This window comes from Mycteria americana, chromosome 2 (assembly GCF_035582795.1).
Source record: "Mycteria americana isolate JAX WOST 10 ecotype Jacksonville Zoo and Gardens chromosome 2, USCA_MyAme_1.0, whole genome shotgun sequence".
Lineage (NCBI taxonomy): Eukaryota > Metazoa > Chordata > Aves > Ciconiiformes > Ciconiidae > Mycteria > Mycteria americana.
Genome location: NC_134366.1, coordinates 39,684,284 through 39,699,497, shown reverse-complemented (window position 1 = coordinate 39,699,497; position 15,214 = coordinate 39,684,284). Strand labels below are relative to the sequence as shown.

Genomic DNA, 15,214 nt, shown 5'->3' with positions numbered 1-15,214 from the left:
TGGTTTATTGTTAATTAAATGCAACCCGAAGGGTGCTTTGCTTTCATTGTTTGATTTCTCCCTGAACTTGCGGATGGTTGTAACGTTATTACTTACCTTGTTGTCCAGAGTGCTCTGGTGTGAATTCTGAGGTCTTTGAACCATTGCAATTCTGAGAAAGTAGATTTGTCTGAAGGATTGTGGAAGCTTCAGGAACAGAAGCATAAACTAAATGGTTCTACATTAATCTGAAGGCACTTCATGGTTTTTGACAAAAGAAAAGTGGGGGCAGAGGGTTGGGGAAAAGGAAGAGTGAGAAGTTGCTTACCCAGCTTTATATTGTCTGCCAGGGAAGCCTGGGAGAAGAACTAAAGGAATATAACTAATACTACCACCAGTAAGGCTTTTTATTTCACTGTCCTGTTATGGACAAGGTTGCAAGGATTTGCTCCAGGAGAGAACTGTCCTATAGTTGACCATATTTCAATTGGGTGCATTCAAAATGAGGAATACTCTGGCTCTTTCTCCTTTCTGCACATGGTGCTGTGCTGGCTGTGCCCTTACTGGAGATTCAATATGGCAAAGGAATCCCTGCGGAAGACTTGCAAGTGGTTTCTGTGACTTTTAGATGAGTTGAGCAAACTTGGATGTAAATGTAGCCTGGAGCATATAAGGACTTGAAGAGTATGTTCAGCCTTCAGACTGGAAAGACTGGATACTGCTAACAGCTTATTAGTACATGCTCTTGGTGTGGGGTTTGGTATCTGCAGACTATGTGCCCTTTTGGTTTTGGGAGGAAGAGCCTCATTTATGTAAATTAAGAATATCTTATTTTTAAATTCATTAATATTCATGTGCAGACCTTAAAAAAAAAAAAATCAATCTGCCTAGTCCCAGTACTGAACAACATTTAAGTAGTCAGTGATGTTAGACAAGCAACCTAGGGATGTGGAAAGGCATCAAAGACTGCTTTCCAAATCAGATTGGTAAACTTTCTTAAATTGTTTGCTGTATATCACTGCCTATTGAAATGGGAGGAGAACTTTAGTGGAGCATACAAAACCTATGTTTTGGGGGATATGGAGAAGGAAAACAGTCTTGAACAGGAGTACTCTTGAATAATACATGCTGTGTTGTTCACTATTTATCGTTGTTGAACAATTCTTAAAAATGAAAAAAAAAAAAAAAAAAAATTTGCATTTCCAGGCAAAAGTACCAAAACTGGAGATTTAATGAGTAAGTTTTGTTATACAAGAGCAAGACTTTTAGGGGGATATAGTAGTTTTCTCTAACCAAAAATGTAGCTTTGAAACCTGATTTAAATAGTAATCTTCATGTCAAAGTATATGGTTAGATGTGGAATTGCACAGTTAAAGTTTGTGATCTCAAATCTGAAGTTCCATAGTTCACACATTTTGGGAAGAGAAAACTACAATGTTCTCTAAAGGGCTCCTCTGTAAGTAATTGCTATTTACAGCCTTCACTCCAGCTTAACAAAGTTATTTCTCTGGGACTAAAGAGGTAAACTCAAGGATAAAATTTAAGTGTTTAGTATAGTACTAAATTAAGGATTTAGTAATGCTGACATCCCCCTCTTTATTTAAAAAAAAAAAAAATCTCTGCATAACACGGATAGATTCTAGCATATTCTTAAATTTTCCTATTACCTTCATATATTTTATATTCAATACTAAATTACACAGAAATATTAGCAGGCAAATAGGATAGGAAAGAAAATAGCCTCTTGCCTCAGTGCAGCTAATTGTCTTTTACCTTATCCCTTTCGGTTTTACTTGAACACCTGTTTTTAAAAATACTACAAATAGCAAGGATGTGTTTCAAATGAAGTAAATTTTCAGTGCTTAAGTACTTTTTGCAAATAGCTAACTTTGCTTAGCAAGCATTTCTCTTAAGAGTAGATGAGAGCAGTTTTGTGAAAGGTGGTGTTACTTTGTAATGTAAATGACTTTACAAAACACTTGATTTGTAGGTTTTGACATAGACACCCCAGATGACTTTGGCAGGACTTGTCTTCATGCAGCTGCAGCTGGAGGGTATGTAAAAAAGTATTCATGCTTTTGTATTTTAGTGTTCTTTTTTCAATTGCTGATTGTTCCTGTTCTTTATTATTTCCTCTCTGTGCTTTTCCTTCCCTCTTCCCTTGGAATTTATGTAAACATGAAAATAATTTCAAGATGGATTCTATCTACAAACAATAAAAATAAATGAAATATTCAGCTCAATAAGTAATTATTGGAGTACAGTGTCCAAGTATCATCAGCCTTACCTTAGGTTTATGCTTGGGGATGAAGTGAATTTTATTTTAAATTCCCATGGATGATGATATAATTTTTAGAATTTACAGCATTCAAAGATGGCATGCCCAGCTAAGATCACTGTAGGACATGAGGTGGAGAACAGCAACTTTGGGAAATATGTTTTTACCATATCCATAAACGAAAGATCAATCTAACTAAATTAAAAGCCATAATTAAATTCCAGAGTTTAGGTGGATGAAGTAGTCAGAACTACTTGCTCATCACTTGAGTTGTGATCCATATTGATTATTGTTATTGTATTGTAGGTTTTCTATAGCAGCTACTCAAAATTGCCTGGAAGAATTGGGTAATAAATTTCATGATACACTTTGTGGGACACAAGAACTCCATGATATTGATATTTTCATTTTTCTGTTTCAATGTTGTTTAAGTAATACTGTTAAGTAATCATTCCAAGTCAAGATACTTGATAGATACATCCTTGTTGCAAATGATTAAGGTTAAAATGCTATCTTTTCATATAAAAACACATAAGTTGTGACACATTCCCTCATTCATCTCCAGTTTAGGAAAGTTACTAAGTGGTTAAGCTGTAAGCAGTATTGTACATCTATTATAATGATCATATTGTATTGAAAATGAATTACACTAAAAAGTAAAATATTTATGTTGCAAGTTATATTTGGCCTTAAAAAATATACGTTAAAAACTTGCCTCCGTGCTGGAATCCTGGTAGCAAAAAGCATGTGACGTGCAGGTGTTATTGCTTGTTTGCTTTAAAGAATTGAAATTTCTATTAAATTAGGTTAATGTTTATGTGCTTTTATGCATGCCATTTGATATCAATAAAATTTCTATATATGGACTTGAAATAATTTGTATTCTTTTCTGGTTTGGTCCTGCAATTATGAAATCTACTTTACATACAAAAATATATTTTATCAAAATTTTCATAGGATAGTTCAGTTCAATTAAAACTAATGTATGAGATGTGTATGTGTAGCAGTTCTGATACTTGCAGAGGCCAGTATTAAGGAAATAAAATTTGCAATCACAAGTAATATTGCATTAATTTAATAGGAATTTGGAGTGCCTAAATCTTCTGCTAAATACTGGTGCAGATTTCAACAAAAAGGACAGATTTGGGAGGTAAGGCATTCTAGATTTGTATATTGTAAAGGGCTGTTAAAAGTATTGCAGAAGTAGCTTATTAGTATGTGGGCAAGTCTGTGTGTTCCAGTTTAAATGTTTTTTAAGATACAATGTCTTTAATAAACTATGCTTCAGCATATGTTATCAAACGTTACAAACATATTTTGTTTATTGTGTTAAGTTAGGTGGTTAGTCTTGTTTTTAAAGACTGAGTTCCATATTCAACTGCAATTTTTATGAGCCTTTTTTGCTTATAACATGGATTAATGAGTTTAAATTGCTCCATCCAGGGACATTAGTGATGTTTTCCAAATAATGTATTAGTCAAATCTATAAATCTGTTGCTATTTCTAAGCTTTTTTTTATTTAAAAAATCCATTATTTTATTATAACTGCTTCACCTTTTTCCTTTTGTTATATCCACGCCTTTCAGTTTCCTTGTTCGTGCTCTGAACTCTTTTGGAATGACATTTATTTCTATTTTTAGTATAGGATTATTTAAGTTTAGATGGCATGATCAGTACTTGTGTAAAATCTCACATCACATCATGGAAAATATGATTTTCCAGGATGTGAACAGCAGGAGTAGGACTTGAGGAGAATGTTATGAAACCAAAGTTGTATTCTGCTTTAAATTCCACTTCCATTCTTTCCTGAGAAAGGAACAACTATCTGTCATAACTTTTGTCATTGGAAGTTGGTTTTTTGTCTGTTTGGTTTGGGTTTTGGTTTAACGTGCATGTTATATAGAGCAATTATTTTGGGAGAGGGAAAAGATTAAATAGTTAAAAATGGAGAGAAATGGGAAAAAGTAATTTTAAGGGAGAGGGAAGAGGTAGGACACTTTGAAGTGCCTGACTGTCTCCTCAAAATTGAGATATTTATAGTAGCAATCTCTTTCTAAAAATAGAAAATGGAATTCTGAGTCATCTTGGTGCTTTTGAAATTTTATCCAAACTGGTTTATTTAGAGAATTGTTTATGTATTTGAAGCTGGAGTAAGTTTCCTCTGAGATTATACATCAGTACTAATATTTCACGCTTTTATTATAAGAAGACAAGGTATATTTTTAAAAGTTTTCTTTAACAATACCTATGCTATGTTAGTGTAGTTAAAAATAAATAAATAATGCTTGCCTCTCTTAGGCAAAATTCTGATCTGTTTGTCGAAAACATCTACTTGTTCATTGTTGTATTTTATTTTGACCTTGTTTAGTTGCTATGCAGTTCTTAGATTTGCGCATATTTTTCCATGTGGCTTGAAATTACTTAACTAAAAATAATATTTCTAATGTAAATTTGATTTTCCTCTATATGTTTACACAAGAAAATTCATATAAAGCTTCCCTTAATACAAAGTTTGTGCATATTTTGTCTGGCAAATAGATCCCCTACATGTGGTTCTGCATTATTAAATGGCCCCTAGAAAACGGCCCCATTTTTTAATATTGTAATGATGCATTCTTCACCACAAATACTTGTTAAAAAATGTAAGGAGGATTTAAGTTTCATTTTATTTTGCTTTTTCTGTCTCTATAATATTATTTTGCTGTTATTTACCATTGTACTTTTTATTTAAATGTGTACTAAAGAACTCCACTCCATTATGCTGCTGCCAATTGTAATTATCAGTGCCTGTTTGCCCTTGTGGGATCTGGAGCTAGTGTGAATGACCTTGATGAGAGGGGTTGTACACCTCTGCACTATGCAGCTGCATCAGACACAGATGGAAAGTAAGTGGCATGCTTTGTACTAAAGCCTTTCTCCTTAGAAACGTTTGAGCTGTGAATTCCCTGTATGTTCTGCCTTCAGATTTGCCAGATGCATTTTTTAATATTTTTAAAGATTAAACTCGACAGTGGATTGTTCATTGTATATAAAATATTTTATGTAACAAATATTTCCAAGAAAAATGAACAATAGTAAAATATATTGTAATTTTTTGGTTATGTCCTATAATGCAGATGTCCTAATTCAGGAATTCATTAGGAATAGAGTTTTTAATCCCACCTGCTGTGTAGTGGTTGAGTAGATATCGTTTGTGGGAGTTATTATGACAGTTGTGAGCAGTAGGGTCATTTTGCTTTAAAATCAAATTCTGATGAAGGATGGTGTGTTTTACGGAGGGTTCTCAATGTTGCCCAAAAATCTGTGTAGTTAGTCAGAAATACACTGTAAAACTAGACTGTGAGTTACAGTAGGCCTGCATCAGGATAGAAATGAACTCAGTGTTTCAATATAAGATGCTTTATCCATTTGGTATTTGATTAAACTATTCGTGTTTGACATTACAACTCTATCTCTTGTTAATGTAAATTTTTGTGAAGTAGTTAGACTTTCATTAATGAAATGCATCCAGAAACTTTCATAAATCCATAAATGTCTCTTGTGTGTGTTTATTTTGTAACTAATGGTTATATTTAACATAGTTATTAATGACTTAAGTGCTTACATGCAAAGCTTATATAGATAGCACGAAATTGATGCGATTACTTGAGCTCCAGCCATTGTATATATTGAGGAGACTTGGGAAGAGTACCACTTGCATGTGCACACACTCACATACACGGGTCAAAACAATGCGCGGCATCGCATTTCAAATGCATCCAGTGACACCTTCACTGGAAAAGAGTGCTGCTTAGTGCCATATCATCTTGTTTTAATACAACACCTTTTAAAAGGTGAGGTAGCAATAGGAACGAGGTGGCATGTAACTTACAGATTGGGTTTTGAAGGATAAATAAAGAATACTTTTAATCGCCATTTAACTAACATTTAAAGTACATGCCTTTTTTATGTAAAGCCAAATTTCAAAGCAAAATTGTCTGCCGCTTTTTAGATATGCTTTCAATTCCTGCTGGAGTTTGCTGAGATAATTTTACTTTAATTGCCCTCTTACAAGTTGAGCTAGGATTAATTTTAGCTTCACAGTTGCTCTGAAAACCTCCAAACTATAATGGTTCTTCAGATGACATCGTTTTGCCATCTGTCTTGTAAAAGGCACGAGCAAAAATGATGATGGCAGTACTGCAGAGCTTTGAGAGATAACTCAAAGAACCGTCTCTGGAACCCACATGATATTGCTCCTCTGATTAACAGTTGGCTCTCTGGAAGACAGGCTGCAAAGCAGAATGGCCTGAGGAGAAGCTTTTTATATTGATGCAGCAAGATGATTAGTAACAGCTGGAAAACCAGTACTGCTCAGCTCATATTCAAAACAGGAACGAAGCTAAAAATGGTTACTGAGTTGGAATATAAAGCCTGGGAAAAAAAAGTCAGGAAATGATCTATATAGAAATTCCAGAGATATTTATGTGCATTTTTATAGTCTTTGTTCAGACATCTTTAAAGGCAGATTTTAGGGACAAGGATGTTTTTGTTGAAAATTATTTTCCTATTTGTTCCTGTTTGGAAATGTTTCTTTTGTGTCTTTAACAAATGCTTCTGATCTGGAACAAACACCAGTAAGCCTCATTTTGACAAGACTAGACAGAGAAACATGATTGCAGAATGAGATAAACTAAGCAGCATCTTAGGGGAGAAAAAACACGCTCTTTCTATGCTAGAATTATTTAGTAGACAGTACACCAATAAATAAATGGGAAACAAATGTAACTTATCTAGACTTTCAGAAAGTTTGATTAATCTCCTTTTAAAGAGGCCTGTTGAGGACAGTTAAGTATGCAAAAGATGCTAAGTTAATCTCTTTCCTGGATGAGAAGAAACAGCAAAAATAATTATCTATTTTGCATTGGAAAGAATGGGTACTCAAGGATTTTTAGTAGACTTTGCTTCCTGCAGCGTATTTAGTGTATTGTGATTTTTGTGAGCACACAAATACAGAAAGTACACAAGTATAGAAATTTAGATAGCCAAGGTCAGTGATGTTTAACATTTATTAGTGCGCCATGAATGTTAATACAAAATCATTGATTAAAATTAACAAAGGAAGTTAGACAATTGTCTAAATAAAATGTAGGGACAGTAGTTCTCACTTGATGGGACAAATTGACTTGTCTTTGGATTCTCAGAAATCTCATCCCGTTTCAATTCAAATAAAAACATGCAAGCACAGTTACCATTAATGAAATCCAGGCATTTGTTTACTAGGCAAGTAAAACCCGGATTAGTTGGTTAAAAACATAGATATGCTTTACAGGTAGCTTTTTATTAGATACGTTGAACTTGGTGTAAAGTTACTTACATCTTGTGTTACACACGTTATTCTTTAAAATAGGAGAATTTTTACCTTTTTCACTACCTACCTAAGTCCTTTTCTCCTTTATGCTGGACACAAAATGATGAAAGTGAGAGTGCACCTTGCTGTCGCTCCTATCAGAGTGCTTTGCAAGTAGACACTTCCTTGTTCATAGTTTTTCCTGCAGCTTTTTGCCCCTTTCATCTTCACTCACCTGGTCTGTTAATTTCAACCTTTGTCTAGGATGGAAAAGCAAATGTCAGGTTTTCACTTCAGCAAATCGCTGTTGTTGCACATGAGGTTATTCGCCCTTGACCCAGTACAGCTGTCTTGCGCATGTTGAAATGTATTTCCATTTCATCACAGCTGGTACTGGATCTCATTCAGATGATGAACTTGCCTGGGGTCAGCAGATGGAACAGTGCCCTTCTTTGAAAGAACTTACAAAGAGTTCTGATGTTGAAAGGTCATGCTGTCTTCCCTCAGGAGGTGGCTGCTTTTCTAGAATTTCTACCTGTATTTCTCCAAGGTCTGAATGTTCTCCAGGGATTTGAATGATCAAGTTTCTACTCTTAACAGCATTGATCAGAAGTCATGTTAGGATTCCTGCCTCTCAAATCTAAACCTGCTGTATCCACCGCAAGTTTTTCACATGACATCACAGCATAGCCATATCATACAACTACAAGTGTTGGCATTTCCTTTAACTTTCTACCAATTTCCCATGAGAGAAATGGGAACTAAAACCCTCATATTGTCAGTGTATCCAAGTGGCCCGTTTGTCACCACTGTTGATGGTAATCTGTGAGAGCTTTAGATAAACTGTGCTAAGGAAGAAAGATTCCAAGCTGGATTTGACAAGATAATATATTTTTTAGCTTCAGTTGCATTTTATTTAACTGATAAAGGAGAAGTATTTCATCATCCCAGAGAGAAGAAGAGATAGTGACCTGTTGTACACTAAAGAAAACCATATGGCTTCACCAGCGAGTTCAAGGTCATGATGGTGACTAGCTATAAACATCTCTGCATTCCAAGGGCATGTCTTTGTGCTTCTTGACCCACAGAATTAATCTTTCCAACTATAATATAAAGTATGTGTTGTGTACAAAGTAGCTTCACTTAAAGGTATTCCTGGACTATTATCAATGCAAGGTTCTCCTGTCTGGATTTGCCTCAGGAACAATAAATAGTCCTAAACCAACAGTTGTAACAACCCATGTGGGAAGGATTGGAATATCACTCTCCCTTGCTGGACTTCTGCCTGATGAAGTGGCCATACAGAGGCTGGGTGTCTTTAGACTTTCACCTCCCAGATTTTGTTTAGCTCTAGTTCAGTCTTTAGAAAGCCCTACTATTGCAGGATATGTTCCAAGTTATAAGAGATATGATTGCATTTGAGTGTATGACTACTACCTCAGTGATGTCTTACCTGCGTTTTAGTCACAGGGCAGCATGTAGCTTCACGGTATACGTAATAAGACTTACAAATCTTCCTCCTCTCTGGGATGGATATTCCCCTAGTGGCTTGGTGGTCCTTTCCTGAATGGTCAGGCGGTCCTTCAGTGGCAAGAAGACCTACCCATTCCATTCTTCATTTTGCTCTATCATAACAGATGATCCTTTATAGGCAGAGAGCACTTGTGAAAATTGTGGATATCTCAGGGCAAAAGGACCAACCACTTCATATCAGTATGCTTGAGCTCAGAGCTGTGTAGAACACATGCAGAGCTTTCTGGTCTTCTCTTCAAAAATATTGTGCCCAGGTCTCAACAGGCAATCTAATCATAATGTGCAGTGTTGACAAGTGGGATGTCATGAAGTCTTTTTTTTTTCCCTGCTGGAAACAAATGATCCAGTCATTCAGTATACTAGCAGATGGTTTTGAATCAATTCAGCTTTGGTGAACCCAGACTAGGAGATCAGATCTAAGGATCTGAAGTCCATCTGCCGTTTGTGAAGTACCAGATGTTCTGTTCTCAAGTCAGGTAGTCTTAGGAATTAGACGCGGTCTTGGTTCTGTTATCAGGTAAAATGGTATGTGCAGTTTCTCAGATCTTGAAGGTTCTGCTTAAGGTAGGACTTGAGGAGACCTTCATAACCCTAACTGTTTGAGCAAACGGAGACAAATGAAGTACCAGAATCATCTTACTCTGTCAATAAGAAATCTAAAATCTCTCTTCCTTTCCTATTCTATTAATTCAGAATTTTAGAGGCTCTGTACAATCTTGATCTTGCTCAGTGTCTATGTGGATGTTTGGCAGCTCTTATAGTCTCATGAATACATTTGCAAAATAACCTGATATTACTGTGGGACTGCTCGTTTCTCACCAGTCTTTATCCTGTTTTCCTGAAGCTCTTGAAGCTGAGACTGTTATGTGTCAGTTAGTTCAGTCTAGATCAATTTACCTCTTTGTTCTCTGGTAGCTACTGCTTCAGAGTTCTCATTCTCGTTATTGTAGGCTTTGCAAAATGTTGCTGAAATGGTAGACAACAGAATTATGAATAAGTAGGGTTATTGGTTGGAATTGTTCAGTGTGCATGCATGGAGTCTCTTAAAAACAGAAAAATAGGGAGAGGGAGCTGACTTTAATACCCTATTTTTCATCTTCCTGGCTGAGTGTTTGTGGTTGAAACTGTGCTGATCATGTTCTGCCTTATAACTTTGTGTAAGGAATGGTAGGATTCAAGTATGCCAACAACTAAGTGTGTTTACTATATAAGAAAATATTAGTGTCTGGTAGTGGAAGTGTATGTGTGTGTGACTCCTGGATACATACCATGAAGAACTCAGCTATCGGTTCTCTTCTTTCTGTATTAAGTCGAGAAGAATGTACTGATACAGAAAAACATACAAAAATAGTAATCACTTATATTAACAAAGGTAACTGCAGTTGTATTAGCTAAGAGGAAAATAGCCATGAAATACTAGTTTTAACCAAGTCAGATAATTCAGAGGATGCAGGATGTCTGCAGAGGAGGATTCTTTCAAATTTTGGAAGCTTTGTGATTGACCTTAACACTTGGTGTAATGAGTTAGGAGTTTGCTAGTCCTAGCCAATATTGTACATTAAATCAGTGTTCCTGTGTGCTGTATTCTATTTTCCAATTGAATTGGAACAATTTATCACTTAGTGTAAAGTTGAAATTCAACATTTAGATATATGGTTGCATATGTCAATTTAAATAGGTGCCTGGAATACTTGCTAAGAAATGATGCCAATCCGGGGATCCGAGACAAACAAGGATACAATGCAGTTCATTATTCAGCTGCTTATGGTCATCGCTTATGTCTTGAATTGGTAAGAAAACGTATCATAGATGAAAGCTGTAACAGCTGCTCTTGCAGAGTATGATGCAGAGGCTAGGAGATTCCTCCACCTTGGTTCTTCATCTGTAAGCTAGGTCAATAGTGTTTTTCAGCCCCTGTGAGGATAAATATTTAAGCATTTGGTACTCTTTAAAGTAGGGGCAAGGTGAGAAGCTAAGATGGTAGACACTGGCTTAAAAAGATAATACATTCTGAGATGAAGACATAACTGGTTGAGGATGTGGGATATTAGTTTTGTTTTGCTTCTTAACTTAGAATACACTTTTTTCCTGATGGCTGAAATAAAATAGCCACAGATTATCGCACTGAGAAGTGTTAAGAAATATCACAAATGTCATCTGAAGGAACAAATTATAATGTAGGAAGAACCTGTAAAGTAAGGGTGCCTTTTAAAATAGTTCACGTAGTTACAGTAACTAATGGCCACATAACAGAATTTTAGATAATAAAGCCTCAGGTAGTTTTTTATTAATCCCTTTGCAAAAATGTGTATGTTATTTGATATGCTAATTTTATCTTCTCTGTTATACAATTCAGTATATTTATACAAATTATACTTTTATATTCAAATGTAGTCAAACATGAATTCTGAATGTTTTTAATTGCAGATTGCAAGCGAAACGCCTCTGGATGTTGTAAGTGTATTATTTCTCACTGTTAAAGTACTACTATACAGCAAAAGGGAACATGTAATTTTAAAAAGACTGCTTAGACTTATTCAACCATTTCTTCAATGCATAGATGTATTATTTAATTTCAGTTGCAATTTAGATTTAATTGCAATTTAGAATTTTAAAATAGAAAATTCTTTTTTAAGCCTGTTTTTTTTTTACTTGAACTTTCGTATGACCATGTTATAAAAGTGTGATAATGAAAACTTAGTGATCTGAATGTATTTGGTGTTCATCAAACACTTTGAATGTTTTAATTCTACTAGTGTACTAAATTAAATATGGTCTTGAAAAAGACCCAGAATTGAAACTTTAGAACACATCTGAAAACAAATAGAAACGTATACACATGGACATTAATCCTATTTTCTAACGCTTGTGCCTTTTTGGGGTCCATTTCTTCTCTTTGGGAAATGTTTTTCTGTTCTGAGAAATCAATCCTGCCTTCTGGCTTTTCATTTTGTTTTCTTGCTGACTTTTCACCTAATCTAAATGCTTACTTGTTCGTTTGGGGTTTTTTTCCTCCTACAGCTGTTCTCACCTGTCCTTGTCTTCCCTTTGTATGCATTTCATCTGTATTATTTCATATGGCTGCTTCAGGAAAAATAATAATTTTAGATTAGTTTCTGATTTAATTATTGCATTGTTATGCAAAATTAAACAACTGTGCTTGGGAGATGAATATGGGGGAGGGGTTGCAGTCATTGCAATTCAAACTCTTTGAAAGGTTGAAGGAGATCTAGAATTCCTAAGGAAACTGTAATCCTATATTACTCTTCCTATTTTTCTTCCTTTATTTTTCAATCTGTGTATACTGGAAACTGTAGCAATTATTGCTGAATGTTTTTTAAAAAGTGAGGGGTTTTTACACTCACTCTGACTTCCTCTCTCTGCTCAGCTAATGGAAACATCAGGTACTGATATGCTGAATGATTCAGACAACAGAGCACCTATAAGTCCACTGCATTTAGCTGTAAGTATTTCATTCTTTAGTGATGATAGCTTATCTAATTGCACACAGTTGTTGATATAGGTTTATTCATTCTGGATTTTTTTAAAATAGCTCAATAACAATAAATGAAACGCAAAAATACATACATAACATTCCTGAATGAGCTGTACAGGGTGATTTTTGCATTTCACTTGAAACTTGCTTCATGGAACAGCTTTCATTTGGAATCTTCTAATTAAGATTTATGTTATAATTTATACTAATGAAACTTTTAGAAGACTTGTTGTATAAGTAATGATGATGTTTTTTAATCATCATTGTTTTACCCTCATCATTGTTTAGTATGAGAAATGTTTCTCCTTAACAATTTAAGAAAGGTTTGCACAAAGAATAGTGTAGGAGAGGACCTGATGAAACTGTCTATACAAATATACTCAAAATACAGAGTAACCAGCCCAATATGTAGCTTTCATCTTTTCACTGGACTTCAAGCAATTGAAAAACCACAATGTACTTTCTGAAAATAGCCTAAATCTCATGCGCTCTGTGTGTGTGTGTGTATATGGCCAAAGTAAAACGTAACCTTTAATACTGGTAAATGAAAGCAGTTAGAAGAGAGACTGTTCCTGGAAATCAGTTTTGTCTGGGGGCAGAGGTTATTTATCCATGACTATACATTTAAAATTTATTACAGAAATTATAAAACCATAGTTGTAGATGTTTATTTTCATTACTAACTTTGATACTTTGTCTTGACACATATCTACAGAGCATTCTCTGTGCTATTTTTTTATCCTTGTATGTCCATTCTGATCTCTTAACTGTTTCATCCCCTAAGTCCCTTCTGTTTTACCAGTTGTGATAACTGTAGCTATTTATACTGTATTATTTTTACTTAAAAATTTTACTGGCTTTTTCTTTTTTTAAATATTTTATTAAAAAAAAGTAATAGGAATTACTTAAGTTTGCATATGTACCTCACTTGAAGGAATCTGAGGGTGATGTAACTATAACATGAAGCAATGAAACATGCAGTACTCAAAATACTGGTAGTTACACAAGTTGGAGACAGGCGATTTTCTGAACATTTCTGTTGCTGACTGAAAGGATAAAATGGGAAAACCCACCAACCTTCTTGCTTGAAATTGTGGGGTTTTTAAGATTAGTCATAACTATTGTAACTACTTACATGCTGCATCAGTAGCTCTTCCACATGCTAAAACAAAAATACTATCTTCACAGTTTCATTTATGTAATCCTGGTAAGAAAGGGAAAAATGTGAAGGATGGGAAAACTGAAGAATTTTCTTATTCTTGTAGGCCTATCATGGCCACCATCAAGCTCTGGAAGTGCTGGTACAGTCGCTGCTGGACCTTGATGTGAGGAATAATAACGGAAGGACACCGTTGGATCTTGCTGCCTTTAAGGGACACGTGGAATGTGTCGATGTGCTCATTAATCAGGGAGCATCAATCTTGGTGAAAGATTATGTTGTAAAGAGGACCCCAATACATGCTGCCGGTATGTGCTAACCGCTAACCTCTAAAATTTTGGGTTATGAAGGGGATCATCTTCATGTTTAGAAGTCTCTACCATTAATGTTCTAAGAAATGGTGTTTAGGAATAGACGATGACTTTTAAGGTATATGCTATGCTGAGAAAGGTGTAACAAAGCAGTTGCAGGTAGAAACTGGTATTAACCCAATAAATCATCTCGGCTCGAGGAGTGCTGTTCCACACTGCTCTCTGGAAGGGTGCATTGTCCTTCTCCATTCAACTCGCTAGGCTAGCTGTGCTGACAGGCGTCAGTGACATGTTCCTGTTTCTCTTCTCGTCTTTCACGCAGCCCAAACTGTAGGCCCAAATTTAGATATGTGAATTGTGTTGCCTGTCTTGGCAGTAAAATACTTCTAAAAATGACTGGAATCTTGGAGAATTTTGTCAGTTTGAGGAGAGACATGAAAACGATACTTTGATTTTTTTCCAAGGATTTAAATGACTCCTGAGTGTTTTCAAAATAACAGCAATCCTTTGCAATATTTTCTCACTGCCTTTCCTAGAAAACGTCTATAAACTTACCTTTCTCAAAGTCTAGCATTCGTACTATATTCCTTTTTTCCTCTCTTTGAAAATAGGCTTATTTAAATTGACATTTATAGTTATGGTGTTATAGAAATGTTGCAGTAAAAAGAGAATTATGTACAAAACAATATTATTCTAACCACTTAATTTGTTGTCCATGAGCACAAGCTGTATTCTTCTGTTTGATTTAGCTTCTCCTAACTTCTGTTAGGATTTCTGCCCACTAGAGAAGCATGAATTGTCACTGTTCTTATGTGGACTGAATACAGCAGCTGTATGTCAGAAATAATTTCCCCTCCAACAAGCAATCATTTATCTTTCATGAGTTGCATTTAAATGTGATTTCTCAAATTTTTTGTTACTTTTCTTTCTCCCTTTTTTTAACTGCTTGGTTAATTACTTCTATGCATTACATTTCCTTCCCCTCTTTCTAAATGTGATTTCAATTATTGTTTCGTAACTGTGCACACGCTACACTTGCTAACAAAGTCTGTGTATGATTGGCTAGTTATGTGTTTACCTGTGCCTTAAAACAAGCAAAAGTTATGCTAATTACTATATTTAATTATTC

The 15,214-nt window shown here is 35.1% G+C and overlaps 1 protein-coding gene across 3 annotated transcripts in view; it reads left to right on the top strand.

Moving 5' to 3' along the window:
* ANKRD28 (ankyrin repeat domain 28) overlaps nt 1-15,214 on the top strand; it is a 126,977-nt gene that overhangs the window by 98,364 nt on the left and 13,399 nt on the right. For all 3 annotated transcript variants that reach the window (XM_075493096.1, XM_075493095.1, XM_075493094.1), the window contains exons 12-18: nt 1,970-2,033; nt 3,339-3,407; nt 5,002-5,142; nt 10,798-10,909; nt 11,547-11,573; nt 12,508-12,582; nt 13,881-14,082. In XM_075493096.1, the coding sequence (XP_075349211.1) occupies nt 1,970-2,033; nt 3,339-3,407; nt 5,002-5,142; nt 10,798-10,909; nt 11,547-11,573; nt 12,508-12,582; nt 13,881-14,082 (690 nt within the window). The remainder of the gene's footprint in view (nt 1-1,969; nt 2,034-3,338; nt 3,408-5,001; nt 5,143-10,797; nt 10,910-11,546; nt 11,574-12,507; nt 12,583-13,880; nt 14,083-15,214) is intronic.